A 25,725-nucleotide genomic window follows, 5' to 3' on the forward strand; every position below is an offset into this window, starting at 1 on the left:
AATAGTAAGGAGAAGTTCAAACATCTAGAGGCCTAATTAAAAGATTGATGCATCTTACTTCCACAGTTTCTGATTCACAATGGATGAGGTGAGGTAGAGAATTTTCATTTCTGACCAGTTTATAAAGATTTGTTTTGTTCCTCAGGCCTTTTCCGGGTGATGCTGATACTTCTGGCTCAGAACACCACTTTGAGAACCACTGGTTAAGAGAATGGGCCTTATACAAATGCACCTGCGTTCAAGTCTACCATCTCTCAGCCATTTATTTTCAGACAAATTACAAAATGCCTGCTGAGAAACCCACTGATAATCTTATTGAGGAAACTTTATATGTGATAAGTTACTTTTCTCTTGTTGCTTTCAAGATTATATGTCTCGGAAGTTCCCTGGTGGCTCAGCTGTTTAAGGACCTGGCATCACTGCTGTGGCTGGGGTCATGGCTGGCCCAGGAACTTCTGCATGTTGTGGACATGGCCAAAAAATATTACATGACTTTGGCTTTTAGCAGTTTGAGAACAATGTGTTTAGGTTGAAGTCTCTGAGTTTATTCTACTTAGACTTCATTGAGCGTCTTGTGTTTGTATATCCATGTCGTCCCTCAAATTTAGTACATTTCCAGCCATTATTTCTTCAAATAATCTCTGTCCCCATCCTCTTTTCCTTCTAAGATTCCCGTAATGCATGCACTGGCCCACGTGATAGTGCCCCACAAGTCCCTTGTTCACTTTTCTTCATTCCTTTTACTTTTTGCTCCTCAGACTTAATAATTTCAAATGACCGGTCTTTAAGTTCACAGATTCTTTTTTCTATCTGATTAAGTCTGCTCTGGAACCCCTCAAATGAATTTTTCAGATCAGTTACTGTATTTTTCAACTTCAGAATATGTTTGATTTTCGTTTATAATTTCTGTCTCCTTGTTGCTATTCTCATTTTGTTTACATATCATTTTTATGATTTCCATTGGTTCTCTGAGCATATTTAAGATATTTCTTTTAATGTCTTTGTCTAGTAAGTCTAAGGACTGTTTTTCTTCAGGAATGGTTTCATTTGATCCTCTACATAAACCATGTTGCTCTGTTTCTTCGTATGCCTTGTGGTATGTTGTTGAAAATTGGACATTTAAAAAAAAAAAAAGTGCCACCTCTTTGCAGACTGGCTCCATGCAAGGCAAGCTATTCACAAATCAGTATGGGTAAGTCAGTAAGTCAGGAATGCTCAAAAGATTTAGGCCACTATCATCGTCATAAAAATAGTATAAGCACAGACTACATTCCTCATCTTCCTTATCTCAATTGCTGGGAGACTTCAAGATGAGTGGCAGAGCAGACTTAACTGTGCTACACACAGCTCCCACCTCCCCCAAATTGCAACAAACATCAGTTGCCCAATCTATGCCTATCTTCTTCTACATTGCTATTTTGTACCCATTATCCAATGAAAGTAGATGTTAGTGAATAGCTGAAGCAGATTTTTTTTATTCTCATGTTTCAGGTTTTCTAAGCTATGTTTATTCACAGCATTAAGAGACGTTTTCATTCCCATTACCTACCTAAAGGTCTAGAGAAGGTTTTTCTAGTGACAACATGAGAAAGCTGCACATAGACACAGTTGCATCTTTAATACAGAATTGTGATCAGAATTGGCTTTACCACACTTATGCATGTTGAAGCAGGAGAAGAGTAAAGACATCTTTTTCTCTTTGGAACACTCCCGTCCTACTTCTCAAATAGCACATGTCCCTTGTTTGGCTCCCTCGTTTCCCACATGTGGGCCAAATACGGAGACTAGTTCTTCTATCTTTTCTAATGTACTCAATCTTCCTTTCTTTTTTGTCTGTCATTTTGAGGAATAGGCACAATGACTTTCCTGCAAAGACATTATGTATTATCCTTCTGGAGAACCACTTCACTGGTCTTATACTGGGAAGACACTTCTAAGCCAGTGAATTTCAAAGCTATCTCTGAAGACCACCTTGGGGATAATATAGCCTGAGAGCGGGCGATGACAGTGAGGGCCATAATTTGGAGACACTGTCTGAGCCACATGTCAAAAGCATATTTCAAATTATCAGTGATGAGTTGGTATTCAAGAAGCAACCAGCAGGAAAATGAGGAACCTTAGCCTTTGGCCTAGGCCACTGCAATTGATCAAAAGAAACCCCTACCTCAGAGGAAGACAACTGACCATCCAAACGCAGTGTCATAAGACTTGGTGAGTTCACTACCTCAGGGACTGTTTTTTTTTTTTTTTTTTTTTTTTTTGCCGTTTCTTTGGCCGCTCCCGCGGCATATGGAGGTTCCCAGGCTAGGGGTCGAATCGGAGCTGTAGCTGCCGGCCTATGCCAGAGACACAGCAACGCGGGATCCGAGCCACGTCTGCAACCTACACCGCAGCTCACGGCAACGCTGGATCATTAACCCACTGAGCAAGGGCAGGGACCGGACCCGCAACCTCATGGTTCCTAGTCGGATTCGTTAACCACTGCGCCACGACGGGAACTCCTCAGGGACTGTTTTTGAGATGTGCCTCCCAGAGACCTGATCTGGCCATCACACTGAAATGGAGATGCTTTCCAATATGGAACTACATTAGCTAAGCTCAAAGACATGCACATCAGATGACCTCATGTTCATCTCCCATAGCCTGGAATGAACAGGTGCTTCTGGCAAACGTATATCCTCACTGGTGACAAGCTACACAGAAGTTCAAAGAGAGAACATCTTACGTAAGAATAGTCAGTAATAGTCGAGCTCATTAGTATTCGGAGGTGTCTCTCATCTAGGTTGTGCCCCTTCTTCTGTTTCCATGACAGGCTGACTTTCTTCCTATTCTTTTTCTTATTTTTTCCTCCAAAAATACAATTTCCTATTTGAAATTCTCATCACATAATAGCCCGGCTTTGTGGAAAACACATCCAGATCACCTCGTGTGGAGTTTTGGATGCTTAGTCTAAACTATTCAGTTATGTATCTGCAGGTAGATCTCTTGGCTCCCTCTAATAGATGGGCTCCTAGTTTTGATTGTTTCACTGATTTATCTGATCACAAACTTTTTTCTAAGTTGGGAGAGTAATTTCATTAGCCTTTCTTGCATGCCAACAGATATAAAACTACATTTTAAGTCTAATCACTTAAAAATTAAAATACTGAACTTTCTCTGCAGAAACACTTCATAATTTCTCTAAATTAAATTGCAAATTAAGTTGCAAACCAAAGCAACACAGAGAAGAGCTGTGAATTTGCCTTATTATGCTATGCATGGTTTGGTCAAGCATTTAGTTTCCTACCTGAAGATTTACATATTCTAATATGCAACTAACATTGCCATGACTGCTGTGAATGACTGAAAACCCCAGGGACCGTGCTTTTCCCCTGCTTACAGGCAGCAGCTGTAGTCTGGACTCTACACTGCCACGTTTTTCTTTTCTTTTTTTTTTTAATTTTCCCACTGTACAGCAAGGGGGTCAGGTTATCCTTACATGTATACATTACAATTACATACCACGTTTTTCTTAAAGAGAAAACATAAGTCGGTAGGGTAGGCACCAAAAATTAACTATTAGCTGAAACCACAGGCCTCAAATTAAAACTGATTAGAAGGGTTGGCACCTTGAATTCCTTTTGGAAACAGATGGGACTTAACAAATGATACTGGAAAAAATAGTGGCCTACTAAATGGAAATTTTCTTGGTAGCTATATCTGGTGAGTCAATACATATTTAGTGAGTATCTACAGCGGGTCAAGAATTAGCACAGATTGGGGAAATGCAGATGACAGTGCAGTTCTGCTCTTCGGGCTGACTCATTCATCTGGTACCTGGAGAGTCTTCAACATGCCTTGTAGCTCCAAGATGCAATACTTCTAATAGTGGAATAATGCCGTTCTCATGGGCATCAAGACACTCAGGTCCTCCACTTCAGCTGCCCTGACAATTTCTTGCAGATGTTACTTAACTTTTCATCCTCTTTGATTCTCCCTGCAGATTTCATGTGGAATTATTCTGGCATAAAGTGTAGGCTTTAGAAGCAGAGGGACCTGCTTTAAAATTCCACTTACCCTGGGAAAATTACTTCAGACGAGTGGGCCTCGGTTCTTTGCAAACTGCAATTCAACACATGCCTAACAGGTTTGAAGAGAGACAGACGTACGACCAATGGCTAAGAGCTTGGGTTCTGAAGTCAAAGTCACTCTCCACCAGGGTTATCTGGGTACATTACCTCCTCTATGCTTATGTGCTATTTTCTTATGTGTAAAAACGGGAAAGAATCCTTTTTCGTAGGACTGATGAACAGAGTAAATAACACAATGCAGGTAGAGTGTTCAGCACAGTGTCTAGCACATACCAATCCTGCAATAAATACCAATCATCATTATCATTTAATCATGAGATGACTTAGTGTATTTTAAGCATTTAGTACCCTTACAATCGGTGCCTTAGTTTTGGAGAGCACATTTTAGAGATGCTGTTTTGTTTCCAATACCAGTTTATAACAGAGGCATCCGACAGTGGAGCTGCCTGTCTCAGGAGCCGTCTTCTCTATCACTGTAGACGGCCAGAGAGTCACGGCTTTTAGTCAAGGCTCAAAAGAACTTCTGGTCCCCTGCACCGGGAAGACCTTGAATGAGACGACTTTTAAGCTTCTTCTCAATGTTCGTTTTCCTCATTCTATGACTTATATCTACCTCTGGTTAGAAATACTACTATGATAAACATTGATGTGACATTACAAGCTTTAAACGATTTTTATAAAGAACTTATAGTTGGGAAATAGGCAGGAATGTGCCCAAAGAGTTCACCTAAAAAAAAAAAAAAAGAATATGCCCAATACTTTTTCTCCAGAAAAATGTTAGGTCCGCCCTCCTTCGGGCTTCTCTTATTCCAACGATTATAAAGAGAAGCTCAAACCAAGGTCAGCTATCTCCTCTCAGAATGAACTGTAATGTTCTTTTAAAATTTTTATGTCCTGTTCATTTTTCAATCTCGTGAAGCAAGACCCATGTTCTTGGTGAGCTCTGGTTCTGGCGATAATATGATGAACTAGGTCAGAAGTTAGTTAAAAAAATTAGCTCACAGCTAAGAATCTCACTTCAAAAAAAACCCCGAAAAACCCCCAAAAACTTGGCCATGTTTCATGTTCAAAATAAGCTCTTTCCTCTATTCTGGGGCAATCACGAGGTGTTTCTGAGAAAAGTGTCATCATGAACACCAGCCAAGGAAATATCCCATGGAGAGAATACGAGTCAAGGGCTTAACCACTTGACTATCATCCCCTTTGATAGAGGACCAAGGACAAATCACTTTCCAGTTGTTTTTCAATGCTTCTGAATAAGCCATTGATGCGAAAGAGGTCCTGGGTACCTCATTAAGGAAATATTAAAGACCTTGCTTTGGAGTTTCTGCTGTGGGGCAACAAGCTCAGAGGCATCTTGGGAGCGCTGGGACACAGGTTCGATTCCCAGCCTGGTACAGTGGTTTATGGGTCCATCATTGCTACAGCTGTGGCTTAGGTCATAACTGCAGCTCTGACCTGATCCCTGGCCCAGGAACTCCATATGCTGTGGGGCAGCCAGAAAAGGGAAAAAAAATTTTTTTAAATAAAAATAAAAAAATACAAACCTTGCTATTATTGGTGCTTTTAATTGCAGTTTGAAAGAGAGGACTTTGGAATGAAGATATCAGATTATTCTTGAAAAGTGGCTTATGTAAGAAGAAGAGAAACTTAAGGAGGAATAATAGTAGCATCATCTGAAAAAAAAGGACGTACCCTGGGAATGTGAAGGGACGCATGAACAAAAAAAGGCTGGATCCATGGGAGTTCCCATTGTGGCTCAGCAGTAATGAACCTGACTAGCATCCATGAGGACGCAGGTTCCACCCCTGGTGCGGGTTAAGGATCTGGTGTTGCTCTGAGCTACGGTTTAGACTGGCGGCTGCAGCTCTGATTCAGCCCCTAGCCGGAGAACTTCCATGTACTGCAGGTGTGGCCATAAAAAAAAAAAAAAAAAAGGCTGGATCCAAACCCCAGATGCAGAAGAGGTCAGCGGAGATAACGCACAAGGAGTGTGTTTTGTACACTGCTGGGAACTCCAGTGCTCCTTTGGGTGTGGGGAGAAGAGGTTTACTCTGCCATTTTTCAGCTTCCTCTGCTGTTACACCTGCCAAGGGCTGCCAGTGAGTTCTGCCAAGACCTGGACACTCTTGGGCCAGATCCCAAAGAAGAGTGCCAAGGGGTAGAAAGAGAAACAGCTCCACGACCAGATGGCCCTTATGCTTTGCTAAGCAAGTTGTTTATTTTTGCATTGAATTTATGTGGAACTACTTTTGTACATTGTAAATCTCTAAGCAGGACTTTGAGGTACCTGCCATAGGAAACTGTTAAATGCACTAGGAAAGAAAAAGTTTATTTTTATTTTTATTTTTTTTGTAACAGTGGGAATATTAGTTTTAATTAGAAAGTGGGGGAAAGAGGGATCAAGAAGAGAAAAAAGAAGGGATGGCTAGACAAAAGCAATGCTTTTCAGCACAGAGTTAGGACAGATTAAAAATAAAATCAGGATCTCATTGTAGCTCAGCGGGTTAAAGACCCAGTGTAGTCTCCATGAGGATACAGGTTCAGGCCCTGGTGTGGCTCAGTGGGTTAAGGATCCATTGTTGCCATGAGCTGCGGTGTAGATTGCAGACACGGCTTGGATCTGATGTTGCTGTGGTTGTAGCATAAGCCAGCAGCTGCAGCTCTGATTCGACCCCTAGCCTGGGAATTTCCATATGCTACAGGTGCAGCCCTGGAAAAAAAAAAGAAAAGTAAAATCAAATACCTAGTCTTGGGAAATCCTTGGGGGTGAGAAGAGAGCAAATGAGTCTATTCTGCTGAGCTGAGTCCCCCGGGTGGCCCTGAGGGGCTCAGGTTCTTAACCAAGGAGGGGCCAGAGGGGTTTCAGAGAAAACAGGAGTCTTCAGCCCTACCTTGGAGTTACCAGGTTTCACTATCATGCGCCATTAAAATTACAGAAAAATAACCTCGAGACAATAACTCACCTGGCCATCTTTTATTTTATCAAGGAAAAAAATCCTACAATTTAAATATAACATCATTTTATTTTATTTTTTGTCTTTTTGCCTTTTCTAGGGCTGCTCCCGCAGCATATGGAGGTTCCTAGGCTAGGAGTCCATTCGGAGCTGTAGCCACCGGCCTATGCCACAGCCACAAAGCAACGTGGGATCTGACCTCGTCTGCAACCTACACCACAGTTCACGGCAACGCCGGATCGTTAACCCACTGAGCAAGGCCAGGGACCGAACCCGCAACCTCATGGTTCCTAGTTGGATTCGTTAACCACTGCGCCACGACGGGAACTCCATAACATCATCTTAACATCCCTCCTCCCCAATAAAAAGAACACAACCCCAGGATAAAGACAGTCTTTCTCAAGAAAAGTCAGCTGATCTTTGGACTGATTTATATTTGTTGTGATTAAAGTTTCTATAGATACTGGTACAAATAAATATATATACACATAAGTGTGTATATAATGCTCACATATGTGAATGCACACATGTAAATATATCCATGTACACATACTGATATGTAATGATATGTTTGAAATGTAAGTACAAAAAATGTCAACATACCCTTTATTTATGGTCTTACATTGCAGGGAATAATTTTTTAATTTTAGGTGGGTCAACCGAACAGTGCCACCTGAAATAACGCTCTAATGTGTAACTAATTGGGGACAGTCTTTCTTTCTTTGGCCACACCCATGAAATGTGAAAGTTCCTAGGCCAGGGATCAAACCTGAGTCACAGCAGTGACAGCACTGAGTCCTTCACTGCTAGGCCACCAGGGAACTCCTGGATAATTTTTAAAGCACATTCTAAATATACACTTATGCACAGACCTACCGATGAAAATGGAAGCATTTTCTAATGTGAACAAAGTGGTGGAGGCGGCCAGGCTTTGGGAACGAAGGTGCCGACAGATGAGCTCTGCACTCAGTATCCCCTCCGGACGCTGTCACCCAACCCAAGCATCTGAGAAAGATGCCACGGACAGGTGAAAGCTTGGTCGTGAACCAGCTCTGGCTCTGAACCAGAAGTCTGCAACCCAGCTGTAAATGAAGCTAGGAGGAGAAGACTGAAGAGCAGAACGTTTCCAAGGTCTTCTAACCTTGAGAAGTAGGATAACACCAAGAGGCAAAAGCCAAAGTATCATAAGACAAAAAGAAATACACTTGATAACATCGCTATGTGTGGAATCTAGAATGTGGCACAAATTGGAGTTCCCGCTGTGACGCAATGGGATCAACGGCATCTCTGGAGCGCTGGGACACAGGTCCAATCCCTGGCCTGGCACAATGGGTTAAGGATCTGGCGTTGCCACGGCTGTGGCATAGGTCACAACTGTGGCTCAGATCTGATCCCTGGCTTGGAAACTCCATATGGCCTTTTGGGACAACCACAAAAGAAAAACGATAATTAAATAAAAATGTCTTAAATATGGCACAAATGAACCTATCTACAAAACAGAACGGATTCATAGCCTCAGAAAACAGACTTGGGGTTGCCAAGGGGGAGGGGGAGGGAATGGAATGGATGGGGAGTTTGGGGTTGCAAACTGTTACATTTAGAATGGATAAGCAATGAGGTCCTATGTACAGACAGCACAGGGAGCTATACCCAATCTCTTGGGGTGGACTGTGATGGAAGATAGCATAAGAAAAGGAAGTTAGGAGTTCCCGTCGTGGCGCAGTGGTTAACGAATCCGACTAGGAACCATGAGGTTGCGGGTTCGGTCCCTGCCCTTGCTCAGCGGGTTAACGATCCGGCGTTGCCGTGAGCTGTGGTGTAGGTTGCAGACGCAGCTCGGATCCTGCGTTGCTGTGGCTCTGGCGTAGGCAGGTGGCTACAGCTCCGATTGGACCCCTAGCCTGGGAACCTCCATATGCCGAGGGAGCAGCCCAAGAAATAGCAACAACAACAACAAAAAAAGACAAAAAGACAAAAAGAAAAAAAAAAGAAAAGGAAGTTATATATATATATATATGTGTGTATGTATGACTGGGTCATTTTGCTGTACAGCAAAAACTGGCACAACATTGTAAACAAATTATACTTTTTTTTTGTCTTTTTAGGGCCTCACCTTCGGCATATGCAAGTTCCCAGGATGGGGGTGGAACACAAGCTGCAGCTGCCTGCCTACACCACAGCCAAGCAATGCCAGATCTGAGCCGTGTCTGCAACCTACACCACAGCTCATGGCAACACCAGATCCTTAACCCACGGAGTGAGACCAGGGATCAAACCCACATCCTCATGGACACTAGTCGAGTTCTTTACCTGCTGAGCCACAAGGGGCACTCCCTTATACTTTAATAAAAAATAAAATTTAAAAAAATGTTTTAAATACACTTGGCACCAACCTATAGGTCACATGAGGCAGGAGTTTCTGTCCCTGGTGGCCCATCAGAATCAAATGAGAAGTTTAAAATAAAATTTCTGGGATTTAATCGGTTTGGGGTGGGATGTGAGTAGGAGTTATTTATTTGTTGGTTTATTTATTTATTTGCTTATTTAAGTTCTCCAGATAACTTTATTGTGTAGCTAGGTTGAGAACCACTGCTTAAAAGGCTGACAAAAGGCAGCAAGAAAAATTTTCTCATCAGAGATTCTCACACTGATTCATTTTCACTAACTGGAAGTAGGACACAATATTTCCCAATCAGTCATTTAGGGGCTCTCTTTTGTCACTATAAAACCTCACTGGAGTTAACAGGGAAAAAAAAAAAAAGACACTCTTCTCATCAAAATATTGATGAGGCTGCCTGTGCAAAGTAAAGTGTTAGAACACAGACACTGTCTTAACCAATGTCACGGAGATCCCAGGGCCCGTCTGAAATGAACAGAGCATCTGGATTATCTTAGAGAGTGTCTACACTTACACGGGGTCAGGGCAGGGTGAGAGCTGGCTGAAGGCAGAGAGGAGTTTTCACAGCTCTGGAGCCTTGATTACCTGCCAGGGACTGCCACACACTTAGGTACAAACGATCTCACTTAATGGACGTGTTTGTTCCCCCTGCTCTGGCCACACCATCCTGCTACAACGTCTCAAAAATGGCAGGTGCGTGGCGTTCTTGTCATTGCACAGCGGAAATGAATCCGTCTAGGAACCATGAGGTTGTGGGTTTGATCCCTGGCCTCACTCAGTGGGTTAAGGATCCAGGGTTGCCGTGAGCTGTGGTGTAGGTTGCAGACGTGGCTCAGACCCTGCGTTGCTGTGGCTGTGGTGTAGGCTGGTGGCTACAGCTCCAATTAGACCCCCAGCCCAGAAACCTCCATATGCCACGGGTGCGGTCCTTTAAAAAAAAAATGTCAGGTTTGTTTCCACTCTCTCCTTCTACGTGGAACCCTCTTTCTGCTAATATCTACCTCCTTCAGGTTTCTTGTCCAACATCATTCACCAATGCCTGAGGAAAGCGGTCACCAGTAACTCCCTCTCCTTGTTCCCTATTGCTTTCATCCTGCTGTGCTCTTCTTGCCACAGCATTCATCACTTTCCAACATCTATATAACTATCTATGTAGCCCTCCAACTACCTATCCATCTCCATCTAACTATCCCTCCATCTATCTATATATCTATCCATCTATCATCCATCTATATATCTATCCATCTATCCATCCATCCATCCATCCATCCCTCCATCTGTCTCTCCCTCCATCCATCCATCCATCATCTATCTATCCCTCCACCTATCTATCCATCCATCCATCTCTCCATCTATCTCTCCGTCTATCCATCTATCCCTCTCTCCATCCATCCATCATCTATCCCTCCAACTATCTTTCCATCCATCCATCCATCCATCCATCCATCCATCCATCCATCCATCCATCCATCCATCTCTCCCTCTATCCGTCCATCCATCTATCCATCTATCCACCCATCCATCCATCTATCACTGGTCAATCCTTCTAACTGTCGTATCTTCTCTCTAGAATCTAAACTCCACTAGGGCAGGCCTCTTCCCCACCTCTCTTGCTCTCTGGCCCACTGAACAAAACCTAACCATTCCCAGCATTTAATGAGTACTCGATAAATAGTTGGTGAATAAATAAGCCTTGATAATACTACAGGATATGACTTATTATTTTGATGAACAGAAATCTTTTCTTGTGTGCTAAAAATAAAGGCTTTATTCTTCATTTAGTACAGAGAGAAGTTTTAATAAAGGAGGAAGCTGAAAAAAGGGAGAAGGAAAAAAACTTGCGTCAGCTCTTGATGACAATGGTACCTACACAAAATCACAGGCTTTCACTTCCTTGAAATATAAACTCTCGAATATATAGGGCTTGCAAAGCTGAAGCTGGTTGATGTACACTTTCGGTTATCTTCCATTGGTCTCCCTTTAATTGACTGGTTTTTTTTTGTAGTTTCCAAAGGTCGCCCTGATAGTCACCTCCCTCACTTTACCCATGGGATCCGACATCCCAAGGCTAATGGCATGTTTTTTGCTTTGTTGTTGTTGTTGTCGTTTGCTCTTTAGGGCCACACCTGTGGCATATAGAAGTTCTCAGGCTAAGGGTTGAATTGGAGCTGCAGCTGCCAGCCTACACCACAGCCACAGCAACGCCAGATCTGAGCCGCATTTGCAACCTACACCACACCTCGCAGCAACTCCAGATCTTTAACCCACTGAACGAGGCGAGGGATCAAACCTGCATCCTCATGGGTACTAACTGGGTTCAAAACTCGCTGAGCCTGAGCCACAGTAGGAACTCCTAATGACATGTCTTTAAAATAAAAACCCATTCCCAGGGGTGGGGAACAAACACCAGCAGGGCACTCCACTCTCTGGGAGAGTTCATGTGCCTTCCTGATACCACCAGAGTCGTGGATAATGAAGGGAACACAGAGCTTGGTCCTCTGCCTGAGGCCAACAATGCCTGCAGCCTTTCCAGAATTCCTCTAGGTGTGTTGGTGCTGCTACTCCCATTCAGAATTCCGTGTGCAAGCCTGCTAACTCTAAAATCCCAACTCACCAGCCAAGTGCATTAAAATATTTATTTTTGCTCCCAATGTAACAGACAAAAAATTTTACATTTCCACTCTCCTAGCACTAAAATATTTAAATGGACTCTGCACTTAGGATCAGAGGCTTCCCAGGTGGTCCAAAGATGATGATGGTGGGAGGCACAAAAGCCATAGAGGACTTGATGATAAAAGAGGTTAAGCCGACAAATGCAGCGCTCCAGGCAGGATACTGTGAAATCATTATATTTCAACAAAGAGAGTAAGTACATTCCTGCAGAGTCAGATCTTTGCACTCGAGCATGAAGGTCTTTATCATCACCAGATGCATAAAATGGAAAATAAAATCTGAAAGAGAGAGAAGGAACCTGGACCAATTTCCATTTCACCCTCCCCTTCTCAACAAAGCAATTCATGGTAGCTGCATTTGAGGCAGCAGTCCTGGCAGTTACTAACAGGCACATGAGAACCAGCTAAAGTGTAAAAGGAACTCTCAGTCCAAATCCAAGGTGTGGGAATAAATCTAGATAATGTCAGATCAGGTGAGCAAAAAGCAAGCCGGTTTCATGAGAATGATCAAAGGCAGTGCTACATTTCCATTAAAAAGCTAAGCTGCAGGCTCAGCAAAAAGGACGCAAAGAACTCTTTGCTCAGAACAAAGTACCATCCTTCCTGGACCTGCCTGGTACCAAAATCTTTGCATGCTCACATCCCATATATAAAATGGTGTACTACTTGGGGGTAACACATCTCCCCATATATTTTAAATAAACATTTAATACAATGTAAATGTTACATAAAAAGCTGTAAATAAAATGTAAATGCGATGTAAATAGTTGTCACCGTGCTGCAAAATCAAGTTTTGATTTTTAGAACTTTCTGGGTTTGTTGTTGTTGTTGTTGTTAGGGCCCCACCTGAGGCATATGGAGGTTCGCAGGCGAGGGGTCGAATCAGAGCTGCAGCTGCCAGTCTGCACCACAGCCACAGCCATGCAGGATCTGAGCCATGTCTGTGACCTATCCCACAGCTCACAGCAACGCCAGATCCTTTACCCGCTCAGTGGGGCCACGGATCGAACCCAAACCCTCATGGATACTAGTGAGGTTCTTAACCCACTGAACCACAACAGGAACGCCCACGGATTTTTTTTTTTTCCTTTTTGAATATTTTCAATCCATGGTTAAGTCTACATGTAGATGCAGAACCCCTGCATACAGAGGGCTGACTGTAAGAAAATTTGCAGAGTGCATACTTAGTGTTGATGAAATATTTAAAACATCTTACTCACATTACAAAGTCCTCCTAAATCTCTCATCAAAGCCAACACAAACTCTAGTTGATTTTTCCAACCTTCTCTGCCATTGGAATTAACTTGCTTTGCCCGTTGACTTGTTCTAACTGGGAAGCAGGAACCTAAATGAAAGTCTATGGGGCTGACTCGATCCAGGAGGACTGACAGGTGTTTTAAACAACAATCATACATTTGAGTCCTTTCCTGCTGGCCAGCATCAAAGGTTCTCCGCACACCCCACCCCTTGCTAGCGCTGCCACATCTCCTCAGGCCAGGGTTCAAGGCTCCTGTGCCCTGGAATAACCAGAATGCTCTAAAGACCAACCAGCAGATCACATGCACACATCTACACTTTGGGGAACCGCACCCCTTATCTGCCTGTCCTGCAACACTCAGAACTTTCTGGAACCCCTTTTGAAATTCTCTTCAAATATAAGCCACAAACGCCATTAGAGTCATTAAAGCATTTCAGATCTGAAATCAAATTACCCGTATTGTTCATGGTCTACTTTTTCAAGTGTTTGCTGGAAAGGACTTTTACCGGTTTCTGAACATCAAAACCATCTGTTAAGTATCTGCCAACCAGGGATAAGTGAGTGGGGTAGCTCAAAATTGTTCTTCCCTTGGGTGGAAATGTGGGGCAGTGCTGGAGTCTGAGGCTCAGGACTGGCTTCCTGCTGGGTAGCTACCCACCCCTGTGTATGTGGATCAGGGACTCCACTTCTCTCAGTCTAATCCAGCCATGAAATGAATTGTTTATTTACATTCCCTGACATGCGCCAATATTAGATTTACGTTAGATCCTTCCTCATCCCTTTTTCTGGCTTGGAGAAAAAAAAAAATAACAAAACTACACAGTTCAGCTCATCCTCTGCTTGAAATTTTGCACAATTTAAAAACATGGCTTTGCTGATGAAGAAAAAGATAGGTGGGTCTCAAGCTGAGCAACTGTCATCTGTTCCCTGTGGACAGGTAACTGCATCCTGCTTGGATAAAAGATAGAGACCATCTATGTCTCTTTCTTGAGGTCAAGGAGACCTCCAGAACGACACAGAAAGGTTCCTCGGGGGTCAGAGCAGGGAGGGGAGACAGACCACAGTACATCCCGTCAACTTCCCAGAGACCCTGGTGCTAGAATGCATCCTGGCTAAGACATGCTCCCCCAGGGGAGGGTCCTGAGTCAGGCCAAAGCCAGACGAAGCCAGATGATGGGCCAGAGGAAGCCCAGAAGGCCCGCCCCCATACAAGGGATTTAAACCACCTCCAAAGCACCTGCTGCTCTCTTCCTCTCTGTTGCTCTTTCTATCTGTTTCTCTCTCCACTACTGCCCCCAGCCTACCTGTACCTGTGCTTTCTCCACACCCATTTTTGCTCTCCTCTCTCTTTATAAACACTTACTTGCCTCATGACCCTGTCACTTTGCAGAATTCCGTCTCCAAAGGGACAACTTCTGGGGACCTACATCCAGGGGTGAGGGTTCAGCGGTCTCACCCCACAGCCACTGGAGAACACTTACATTCTCTTTTGATTACTAGGTATCTCTTTTCATCTTTTACACAAGGTTTTTTTTTTTTTTTTAGTATTACTGCACACAGCTCATTTGCTTCATTAGTAGTTTTTGAGCAAATAATTCAGCGAATCAAATAATCCTCTGAAAATAAAAGCTAGACTTTAGTACCTACTGTTTCAAACTTGAAACAGAGGGAGCTGCAGTTCTTGGTATTTGCCCTCGAACCGCACGATGTTCAAATGCTCTCTCAGTATTCGTGAACAGTTTTAAACGGATTAGCTCAGAATAATAAACCTCAAGACAGGGAATTTCCAAGATGCTGACTCCTTGAAAGTGTTCAGTAAAGCCACACATTTCAAAGATAATAGGAGGCAAAAGAGGATCATCCTTAAAAGTGCCAAGTGATGAGTTTTAACACGCGCTATAACTGCTACCACGATACAGAGTCCAGCACACTCAGAATTTTCACTTTGCTAATAAGAATTACTTTATTTCCAAAAGTTCTTACTCCATAGCCTTCCCTCCGTTAAAAACTCTATCATGGAATAAAGATGTACATGAATAGCCAATCATTAATAACTAACTAAAAAGGAAAGCGTTACGTAGGAGTGGGTCTTGTATTTGTGCTACAAACAATCATTTTGATTCACCAGAGGACACAGACTTCTCTAGATTATTAGATTTCTCTAGATCACCAATGAAAACTCTTTGTATAAAATACTTCTGCTGATGGAGTTCCTGTTGTGGCGCAGCAGAAAGGAATCCTACTGGTAAACATGAGGGTACAGGTTCCATCCCTGGCCTCACTCATTGGGTCAAGGACCTGGTGTTGCCATGAGCTGTGGTGTAGGTCGCAGACGCATCTCTGATCTGGCGTGGCTGTGGCTGTGGCATAGCTACAGATCCGATTTGACCCCCAGCCTGGGAACTTCCATATGCTGTGGGTGCGGTCCTAAAAAAATAATGTTAATAAAATTCTGAGAATACATTTGAGGATATTTCAAACATGTAAATGAAACAAAAGATCAACCATCTCAATCTGCTGGCATTTCACAGACTCATTCTAACTGTTAGAGGAAGAGGGGATTTAGGAGGTCAGGTTAGATGATCTCCCCACGTTAGAGATAGGAAAACAGAAACCAGAAAGAACTACGTGACTTTCATAAGTTTACTCAGCAAGTTCAGTGGAGACGGAGAGCTAGTCTTTCCCTGAGTCTAGTTCTCTGTTCACTACCCCGTGACGTCTGTTTTTCCTTCTTTCTCTTCTGTTACACTGCTTGCCCAGGAATTAACACTCATCTGAGCATGTACTCTGCCTGAGGCACTGGACCAGGATGTTATTTCAGCAGTGCATTTCTTCTCTCCTCCCATCCATAGCAGATACTTCGGTATACTTCGGTATCTGCTATGGATCAGCATCCTATCAGTTGCCGAAAATGTAATCAGAAGACAGAGTGCCCCAGCAAGCTTACAGTCTAGAAGAAAAGACGGATACGTGCGCGGCAGTTTAAGACGTGGGGTCTCGAGTGGGTACTTCATGGCATCCTTGGAATTACGAGACATGGAATAAAAATTTAGTGACCACACATAAAAAGGCCCTATGTCACTGCTGCTCCCTTCTTTACTAGATTTGTAGGAAGGACCAAAACGCTAGTCAGAAAAGAATAATAAAGCACACACTTGAGAAGTCTCATCCTAACTCACCTGTCATAGAATTGCCAAAAAAGTGTTCTCTGAAAGTGACCTTTTAATAGTCCCTGAATCCCAAGAGAGAATAAAAATTGAGATCTCTGAGACCATAATTATTAATGCCTGAACCTAAAAAAGACACACAATAGACATGAAGCAATGTAATCTTTTTTTTTTTTTTTTTTAAGGGCCACCATATGGAGGTTCCCAGGCTAGGGGTCGAATCAGAGCTACAGCTGCTGGCCTACACCACAGGCACAACAACACAGGATCTGAGCTGCGTCTGTGACCTACAACACAGCTCATGGCAACACCGGATTCTTACCCCACTGAGCGAGGCCATGGATCAGACCCTCATCCTCATGGGTACTGGTCGGTTTCTTAACCCACTAAGCCACAATGGGAATTATAACATCGCACTTCCAGGCTAGATTGATTTATACATAAATTGAGAGCATGTTACAGTTTTTAAAATTTCCCTTGACTGAACTTTCATTAATTCTCTACCTTGAACCAAAGGCCAAACTCAATATTCATTCATCTAAGAAGAGTTAGAGAAACACACGCTACTTGGTGTTGATACTTCGGGAATTCTAGAATGCACTATGCCCCATATTTCCAATATGTTAAAACTAGGTGGGGAGGAGGAGTCCCTCTCTTAGCTATGGCTCCTAACCTTTTAAAATATATATAACAATCTAAAAGGAGAGACAAACTCACAAAAGCCTTTATATAAAATAGCTCAGCTCAACACGAAGTAACACATACAGGTGTTTACAGCGCACATAGCTCCGAGGGATTCTCAATGACTTCGGATGCTCATTTTGTAAAAGCAGCCTCCTGTGGAGATTGGTTAAATACTTGGGATTCATTCGCCAGTAGTTAAAGAGCATGACAGGAGCGGTCAGCTCTGGGCACTGCAGGAGCCCTCAGATGTGACCTTGCAGACCCAGGTGGCCCGGGGCACATGTCCCGCAGGAGGGGTGGCCTTAGGAGAAACCCTAGACGAGGAGACAAGAAGGAACACGGGCTCAGGAAAGGAAGCAGCAGGGAGGCGGGCCCTGAGGCCCAGGAATGAGGGCCAGGTGCTTTGGGGGCCCAGGAAGTCATTTAGACTGATGACAACAGAGCAGGGAAACTGGAAAAGGAAGGGATGTCTTGGCGGGTGGGGGGGGTGGTTGGCAGGGCCTTGTATCTCACGTGACCCGGTTTTGCTGTTTTCTTTAGGGCCGCCCCTGCTAGGGGTCAAATCAGAGCTGAAGCTGCTGAATCAGAGCTGTCAACACCACAGCCACAACAATTCCAGATCCAAGCCGCTTCTGTGACCTACACCACAGCTCGCGGCCACGCCGGATCCTTAACCCACTGAGTGAGGCCAGAGATGGAACCCACATCCTCATGGATAGGAGTCGGCTTCCCAACCCACTGAGCCACAAGGGAACTCCCTGTTGTCATGAATCTTAATGTACCATTTCGTCCCCACCCCAGCACATGCAGGAAATAACGGCTGTCTGTAACAACAGCTGAAGGCGGTGGTAGGAGACATGCAGCTGGAGAACACGAGTGTGGAGGCAGAGGAAAGAACGACACAAGCTCACCCGGCCGGCCTGTTGGGGGGTGAGGGGTGCTGGACAAGGTAAGCAGCTGGCATGCCCTGCTCCTCATGCAGGTGGCAGCCCCATCACGGCAGCCCTGACTCGGCCCTTGGAGCCTGAGAGTAAGGAAAGAGCAAGCCAGCTCTGAATTTGAACCCAGCTTGAGGCCATCCTAGGAGGGTAGACGATTCAATCATTTTGAACCTATCATTTCATCTGTAGAAAAAGGGTAACATCTGCTTTATTGTAAGAATCAGTGAGGTAACATTAAGTAACTTATGTAGTAGCTGGCATATTTTCGTACAAAAGAAATAACTGCAGTAACAGAGGCAAATAATATCTAAAAATGGCCATTTGTAGAGCCTCACAGTCCACTACTGCTGGTACAAAAGAAATGATAACTGCGGAGTTCCCGTCATGGCTCAGTGGTTAACGCATCCGACTAGGAACCATGAGGTTGCGGGTTCGATCCCTGGCCTCGCTCAGTGGGTTAAGGATCCGGCGTGGCTGTGAGCTGTGATGTAGGTCGCGGACGAGGCTCGGATCTGGTGTTGCTGTGGCTGTGGTGTAGGTTGGCAGCTGTGGCTCCCATTAGACCCCCAGCCTGGGAACCTCCATATGCCGCGGGTGCGGCCCTAGAAAAGACAAAAAAAAAAAAACATAAAAACAAAAAAAGAAAGAAAAGAAAGAAATGATAACTGCAACGACAAAAGCAAATAGTGTCTAAAAATGGTCATCTGTGGAGGCTCACAGTCCACCTGGAAATGCAGGGCTAGGTCCTGTCTGTGAGAAGAAATGAGTACCAGGATAATGAGATAATCAAAAAAAAACAGAAGAGCTGACTCAACTCTCAGTTACCAGTAAATAGCAGCCCTGAGAATTGCATACTGAGGACAAGAAAGCATCTGTACGCACCATAGCCGGGTAACTAAATACCCCAGCCTGCAATATTTCCAAAAGAGTGCCTGGAATAAAAGTACTTTGCTTAGAATAAGGGACAAGCGTGGCTCATCTCGAGTAGTATAAATGTGAGAAAAAGAATGTATATGTATACCTGGGTCGCTTTGCTGAACAGCAGAAACTGACAGAACATGGTAGATTAACTATAATAAAAAATTTAAAAAGAAAAAAATAAGCAAATATAAAGCCTCACTCAGTAAAGGAGTTTGCCATTTCCTCCCTCGTACATGAATTGACTTTGATCTCACATGGGACATGGGACAATTTTCATCAATTTATAAGTGAGAATTCTCAGGCTTCCTTGAGGTCACCTGCTCTGCTTGAAGGGACAGAAATGGGACTGACCCCATGTCTCCTGAACCAAACTTTGTTGGTCCAAGCCCATGGCTACACCAAGTGTAAGTAACACCTGAAAACCAGCTTTGGGCGGGCAGGTGAGGTTTAGCTGCAAACTTGTTGATCGCTTGCAGCCCTCGTCTTTTAGAATCATAGCTGAAAGTTCCTCCTCTGAAATAAGATCTGATTCTTCAGTGTTTGCTTTCCAAATCTGCACACTGTTCTAACTTTCCAAAGTTCTGCAATTCTGGAAGCCGAAGTCCAGTGAATTCTTCAACAGATTTTTCTTTTAGTACTTTTTCTCTATATACACCCTTATTTTTATTTATTAACTTTTTTAGGGGCGCACTCATGGCACATGGAAGTTCCCAGGCTAGGGGTCAAATCTAAGCTGCAGCTGCTGGCCTACACCACAGCCACAGCAATGCCAGATCCCAGCCACATCTGCGACCTACACCACAGCTCATGGCGACACCAGATCCTAAATCCAGGATCAAACCCGCATCTTCATGGATACTAGTTGGGTCCTTAACCCCCAGAGCAACAACAGGAACTCCTCAATATACACTATAATCATGGCAATTACTTTAATTGAAAGTTCCAATGAGAAAGTTTTTCTAATTAGAAATCTATATACAAAATACAAAAATATCCATCAGGACATCCACCTGGGTTTTCTTTTTCTCTCCCCTCTCCCTTTTACAGTGTCCCCTTTGCCTCCGCTTAAGGGCCAGGCCCTTCACTATTTCTGGATGTCTCTCCTGCAAAGGCAGCTAAAACAGGCTATCTGGGGAAAAGACAGCTGTGCTTTCTGTGGCCCAGTGCCATTCATGATGATCAGATAGGGCTGTGCCTATAAGGGTTCAAAGAACTTTTTGAAAAATGTATATGCCACATTCAAATAATCTTTTTGCAGAACAAACCTGGCAACAGGAAATGTCAACATCGTTAATCATATGTTGAGTTTCATTAAAATTAAAACTTTGAAATAATTAGCTTTTGCTGCTTCCAAGTGGTAATTATAGGCCATCAGGAAGCATCATGCTCTCTTGCATTTCCTTCTTTAAACATAAAACGCTAAAGATAAAACATTAAAGATAATCTTTTTTCTTGGCTCTTTAGGGCCACACCTGTGGCATATGAAAGTTCCCTGGCTAAGGGATGAATCGGAGCTGTAGCTGCTGGCCTACACCACAGCCACAGCAACTTGGGATCCAGCAACACAGGAGCTGAGCCACAACCTTCAAACTACACCATAGCTCATGGCAGTGCAGGATCCTTAACCCACTGAGTGAAGCCAGGGGTCGAACCCCATCCTCATGGATTCTGGTCGTGTTCATTACCACTGAGTCACAACAGGAAGTCCCTAAAAATAATCTTTAAGATTTTAACGATGAGAATATAAACAATATTTCCTGGGTCTTGGCTAATCAACTCTCCCATGATTCAGAAAATTTGAATTTTACTTGACTCAGAAGTGAAATTAAGATGTTAATAAGTGACATTTCAAGTGAAAACAGAGCTCAGAAGCATAAAAATACCTAAATTTAAACGTTTTCAGATTTCTTTTAAAATTAAGCATTTATCTTCCATTTCCAATTATCATTAAACATTATTTACTCAAAGTTAGAAAAAAAATCTGTTAGATTACTCTATTTCATTTTAGCAATTCCTCAGTAGGTTTTCTTTTCTCACTTCCATGTGATAATCATTTTTAAATAGAGACTCTCTAACATTTAGTTTCTCCTCTCATAATCCTCAGCTATTCCCCCCAAATGAATTCCACAGAGGAATAATAAATTTATCTAGATAATATATCTTATCTTGGAGTTCCCGTGGTGGTGCAGCAGTAATGAACTTGACTAGTATCCATGAGGATGTGGCTCTGAGACAGACTATTAACTCAGGTAGTCAGTGTAGGACCCTGGGCTCCAAGGCATTCTTTTGATATGGATATTGATTAACATTTGTGGCTTAAGGGCTCCAGGGAGTTAACACCTCCACAGACCTTGTTTTATTATAGGAAAAGCATATTCCCCACAGGCTTTGTTTACTATAGGAAATGCGAATCTCCAGCCCACTCCTCAACTAATAAAAAAGGAATGAGAGGAATGGTGACTTAATCTAAGGAAAGAAAAGGACAAAGAAACCATAAAGCTTAAGGGACATTTCCAACCCTAAAGCCCCTACTGGACAAGGACTGATATAAGCAATAGAGCAAAGCCAATGGGAGAAAACCACGTCAGAAAACCACGTCTTTCTGAAGCCCACGTTGGTACCCCCCATCTTTAAGGAATACAAACCCCTACAGGACAATAAAGAAGGGGGCTCTTCTCCCCCTCCCAGCAGCCCTGGGAGCTGTTTGCTTTCCTGTAAGACTTTGCTTGCCTGCTTGCCTGTGTGTTCGCAGAGTTCATTCTTCCACTGCTGTGAATAAGAACCCAGGTTCTGGTATCTTTCTGGTATCACCTTTGATCCTGGGCCTGGCTCAGATACTAAGGACAATGGCAGGGCTGGTAGCCTTCCTAGAAGGAGGCGGAGTGTCCTGGAAGTTAGAAGGTAACCTCGCCTTAGAGTGATAAGGAGGGAGGAGCCCATGTAAGAAACGTTCAGCATGTTAAAAGGAGAATGATCAGGGGACCATAGCGGGGCAATGGGCTGACCCACTGGAGATGGCCTGGACGGAGGTATAAGGAATTGCAGTCTCCTGTGCTTTGGAGAAGAACAAGCTGTGGCTTCTAGGAGAGAGGCTGGAGGAAGCCCGCTACCACCCAGGCAGACAGACAAAAGCATTGCAAGGCTGAGAACATGGGAGGATGGACACACAAGACAGAGGAAGAGGCTGTAGCCGAGAGGACGATCCCCAGGGGCTGCAGGCTCTGGAAAAGAGAGCTGCAGGTAGGGGTGCAACCTGGCAACCAGAGGTGGGATTCCCACCACCCCAGGGGAAAGGAAGCAGGAGAGCGCCTGGTACTTGGAGGAAGACACTCTAGATGGAGGGAGAAGCCGTGATGACGCATCAGGATTCAGTTACTGATTGAGATGGCAGAAATAACCAGACCAAAATTCCAGCTGTACGAGTTAAAAGTTAAAATCAAATTAGAGCTCCCCCCAAGCGAAAGAGCCATAATTCTAAGGCGCCCCCACCCCTTTTTTGTTGTTGTTGAAAGCGACTATGAACTGAAGTTTGGCCCTTGCCATCAGCCTCTACCTGGATTAAATCATGAGCCACTGCTGGAACATGATGGATGATAATGTGAGAAAAAGAATATATGTATATAATAGGTACAGATATAGATATGGCTGGGTCACGTTGCTGCACAGTAGAAAGTGACAGGACACTGTAAATCAACTGTGACAGAAAAAATAAAAATCACAAAATAAAATAAAAAAATCATGACCCGCAGCACCCCCCTGAGCAGAGGTCACGGTGAAAATCAGAAGTGAAGCACTTCATGCCCTGGGAAAACTGGAAGAGCAGGGCTTCGGACGGTCAGATCTTTTCAGAAGATTTTATGTGCCCAATTCTTGCATCTCCTCCTACCTAGAGAAACACGAACATCCTTCATGGGGATGTCTGCTCCCTGTGACTAGCAATGACCTTCAGGAGACGAGCACCAAACTTGTAGAGCGTGTGTCTGCCTGCACGCACCACCCCCCCTTATCCTATCCTGATATCCCCCTTTTCTATCGGAAATACCGCCGCCCTGGCTATGGTGAAGGATAAAACAGAGAATGTCAACGTCATCTGAACGCAGTCACCTCCATGGGTGACAGCTGGTGAGTCCTGCAGCTGTGAAAACTCAGGATGCTGGCCCTGATGGCAGAGGTGCGTATCAAAGGAAGGATTCAGGGAGCCCAGACCTCTTCTGCTCCTGCTCCCTGCCCTTCGTTGCAAAAACTCCTGTATATCCTAGCTCCTCCCTCGCCTCTCAGAGCGGTTTCTCAGGGCTACCTGAGATGCTGTCCCCCGGGGCTTAAGTCCTACTTTTGCCCCCAGTAAAAGTGAGCTCTCAACTTACAGGTTGTGCATTTTTTTTAAAAGTCCACCCTACCCATACCTGGTAATGTTTGTTAAAACGTCCTGGGTATTTTGTCCTAAAGCAGTTGTTACAGGTTGACATTTGCGGGGCTGCTTTCGAGGTTCTGGGGTTTGCCATTGAAAGCACCCTGTAGTCGTCATCGCAGCAGAGGTGAGAGAGAGGGGCAGAGCATCGCACTGAACAAGGAGTTGTCACTGGCCCCCTTACCCACAAAATGTTTATACTTGGCACACAAAAGGATTGGTACAAGGTACGGATGCAGATGGCTGATTGGGAGTGTGAGTCTATGGATTTCCTTATAATCTCAATATAATTTTTCTCCTAAATTCAGTCTGGGAGGTAAATATACTTAGGAACACCTGTCAAACCCCAAGAAATCTAAACCGTGTACTCATTTCTCTCGTGTATCCTTTGTGGTGTATCACACTATGGCCTGCTAATTAGACTACAATACATCAAGGGGTAAAAAACCCCCAAACTTTGTCTTTTCCAAATGTTTTTGTGTGTCCAACAGTCAACCCTCAAGGCAAAGCATCCAAGATAAAAACCTGCATATATGTTACCAGACTGTGGTTGATTTTAAGCTAGAAAAGAGGGGCACTTTGACTAATGCTTTCCAAAGGGGGGGAAAAAAAAATCACAATTAAAATTCACTCTAAGAGCTAATTCATATAACCATTATGATTTTGTGGCCTCACGTCAGCTTGGCAGCAACTCCTATATAAAAATCAGTCTCTTATCTCTCTGCCTCCTCTTGGTACTCTTCTGCATCCTCCTCCCAGCCTCCCCAAATGAAGAAGCTCTCAGGAAAGAGCTGGACGAGGAGATTGACAGGGATAAAACCATGCTGGGATGGCTCTGCCGTCAGAAATGACCCTAAGGAAATGTTATTATTTAATGTACCTGAAGAGAAAGAATACATAAAGGTAATAGCAAAACTATTGCAATGTCCGGATTAAAAATAAACTTGGTGCTAAATGGAGACAGCCTGAGGAGGCTCCTGTCTTTTCATGGACAGGCTTCTTTACTTAATCCCCAATTTCTTTTTTAGGGCCACATCCATGGCATGTGGAGGTTCCCAGGCTAGGGGTCCAATCGGAGCTGCACCGGCCAGCCTACACCACAGCCAGAGCAACGCAGGATTTGAGCTGCATCTGCGGCCTACACCACAGCTCACGGCAACGCCAGATCCTTACCCCACTGAGTGAGGCCAAGGATCAAACCCACATCATCGTAGACCCTAGTCAGGTTCATTAACCACTGAGCCACGAAGGGAACTCCTATTTAATCCCCATTTGAAGTTGGAGTTTTTCCCAAATTGTGTGTTTAATTTCTCATTGACGTAACAACTAGCTCAGTGTCCTCTGTCTATTGGGGCCTTCACTTTAGCCAAGCTTATCACGGAACAAACCAAAACCTCAGACACACAGGCACAGAGGTTTTCAGAAATGCAGACTATTACAAAATGTCATCTTGTCAACCATGCCCTTGACCAGAACACACCCAAATTGTAAAGTGATTTAAGTCGTTACTCATTTTTTTTTCTTTTATTTGTCTTTTTGCCATTTCTTGGACCGCTCCCTCGGCATACGGAGGTTCCCAGGCGAGGGGTCCAATCGGAGCTGTAGCCACCAGCCTACGCCAGAGCCACAGCAACGTGGGATCCGAGCTGTGTCTGTAACCCACACCACAGTTCACAGCAACGCCAGATCCTCGACCCACTGAGCAAGGCCAGGGATCGAACCCGCAACCTCATGGTTCCTAGTCTGATTTGTTAACCACTGAGCCACGACAGGAACTCCAAGTCATTACTCATTTTTATCCCTTTGGTCTAGATGAAAGCTTGAGTGGACAGAGTCCATCGTCCAAGGGCAAGTTTGGCGATCATGTGTCTTTACACTATTTTTCTCTCCACCATCCAGGGCCCTCCTTGATGTCCCTGCCCACTCCCGAAAAGAGGATTTTTGAATTTTTGTTTGTTACCTCTTACCGACATTTATTTTGACAATTTTTTTCTGACAGTCCATCCTCATCCTCTCCCATGATGTCCACGGCCGAAAATATCAAGGCAACGAGAATGGCAAAGCAGCACACCAGGGCAAAGACCACGATGCACTTCTGCTGGGACTGCGAGAGACAGAGAAGATAAGGAAGAGTAAGTGAAGCAGCTTTTGCCCAGGAAACTCAGGAGGGACAGCTTTTCAAAGGTCCATGCAAAGCCCTGGGGGAATAATTACTTTTGTCACTGCCAGAAAAGGCTTGCTCTCTAGGT

General features: G+C 44.0%; 1 protein-coding gene across 1 annotated transcript in view; it reads right to left on the minus strand.

Moving 5' to 3' along the window:
- PLD5 (phospholipase D family member 5) overlaps positions 1-25,725 on the minus strand; it is a 237,294-nt gene that overhangs the window by 139,746 nt on the left and 71,823 nt on the right. Inside the window, exon 2 of the mRNA XM_047755409.1 lies at positions 25,444-25,580. Coding sequence (XP_047611365.1) covers positions 25,444-25,580 — 137 coding nt within the window. The remainder of the gene's footprint in view (positions 1-25,443; positions 25,581-25,725) is intronic.

Source organism: Phacochoerus africanus, chromosome 12 (assembly GCF_016906955.1).
Source record: "Phacochoerus africanus isolate WHEZ1 chromosome 12, ROS_Pafr_v1, whole genome shotgun sequence".
In the NCBI taxonomy this organism is placed as follows: domain Eukaryota; kingdom Metazoa; phylum Chordata; class Mammalia; order Artiodactyla; family Suidae; genus Phacochoerus; species Phacochoerus africanus.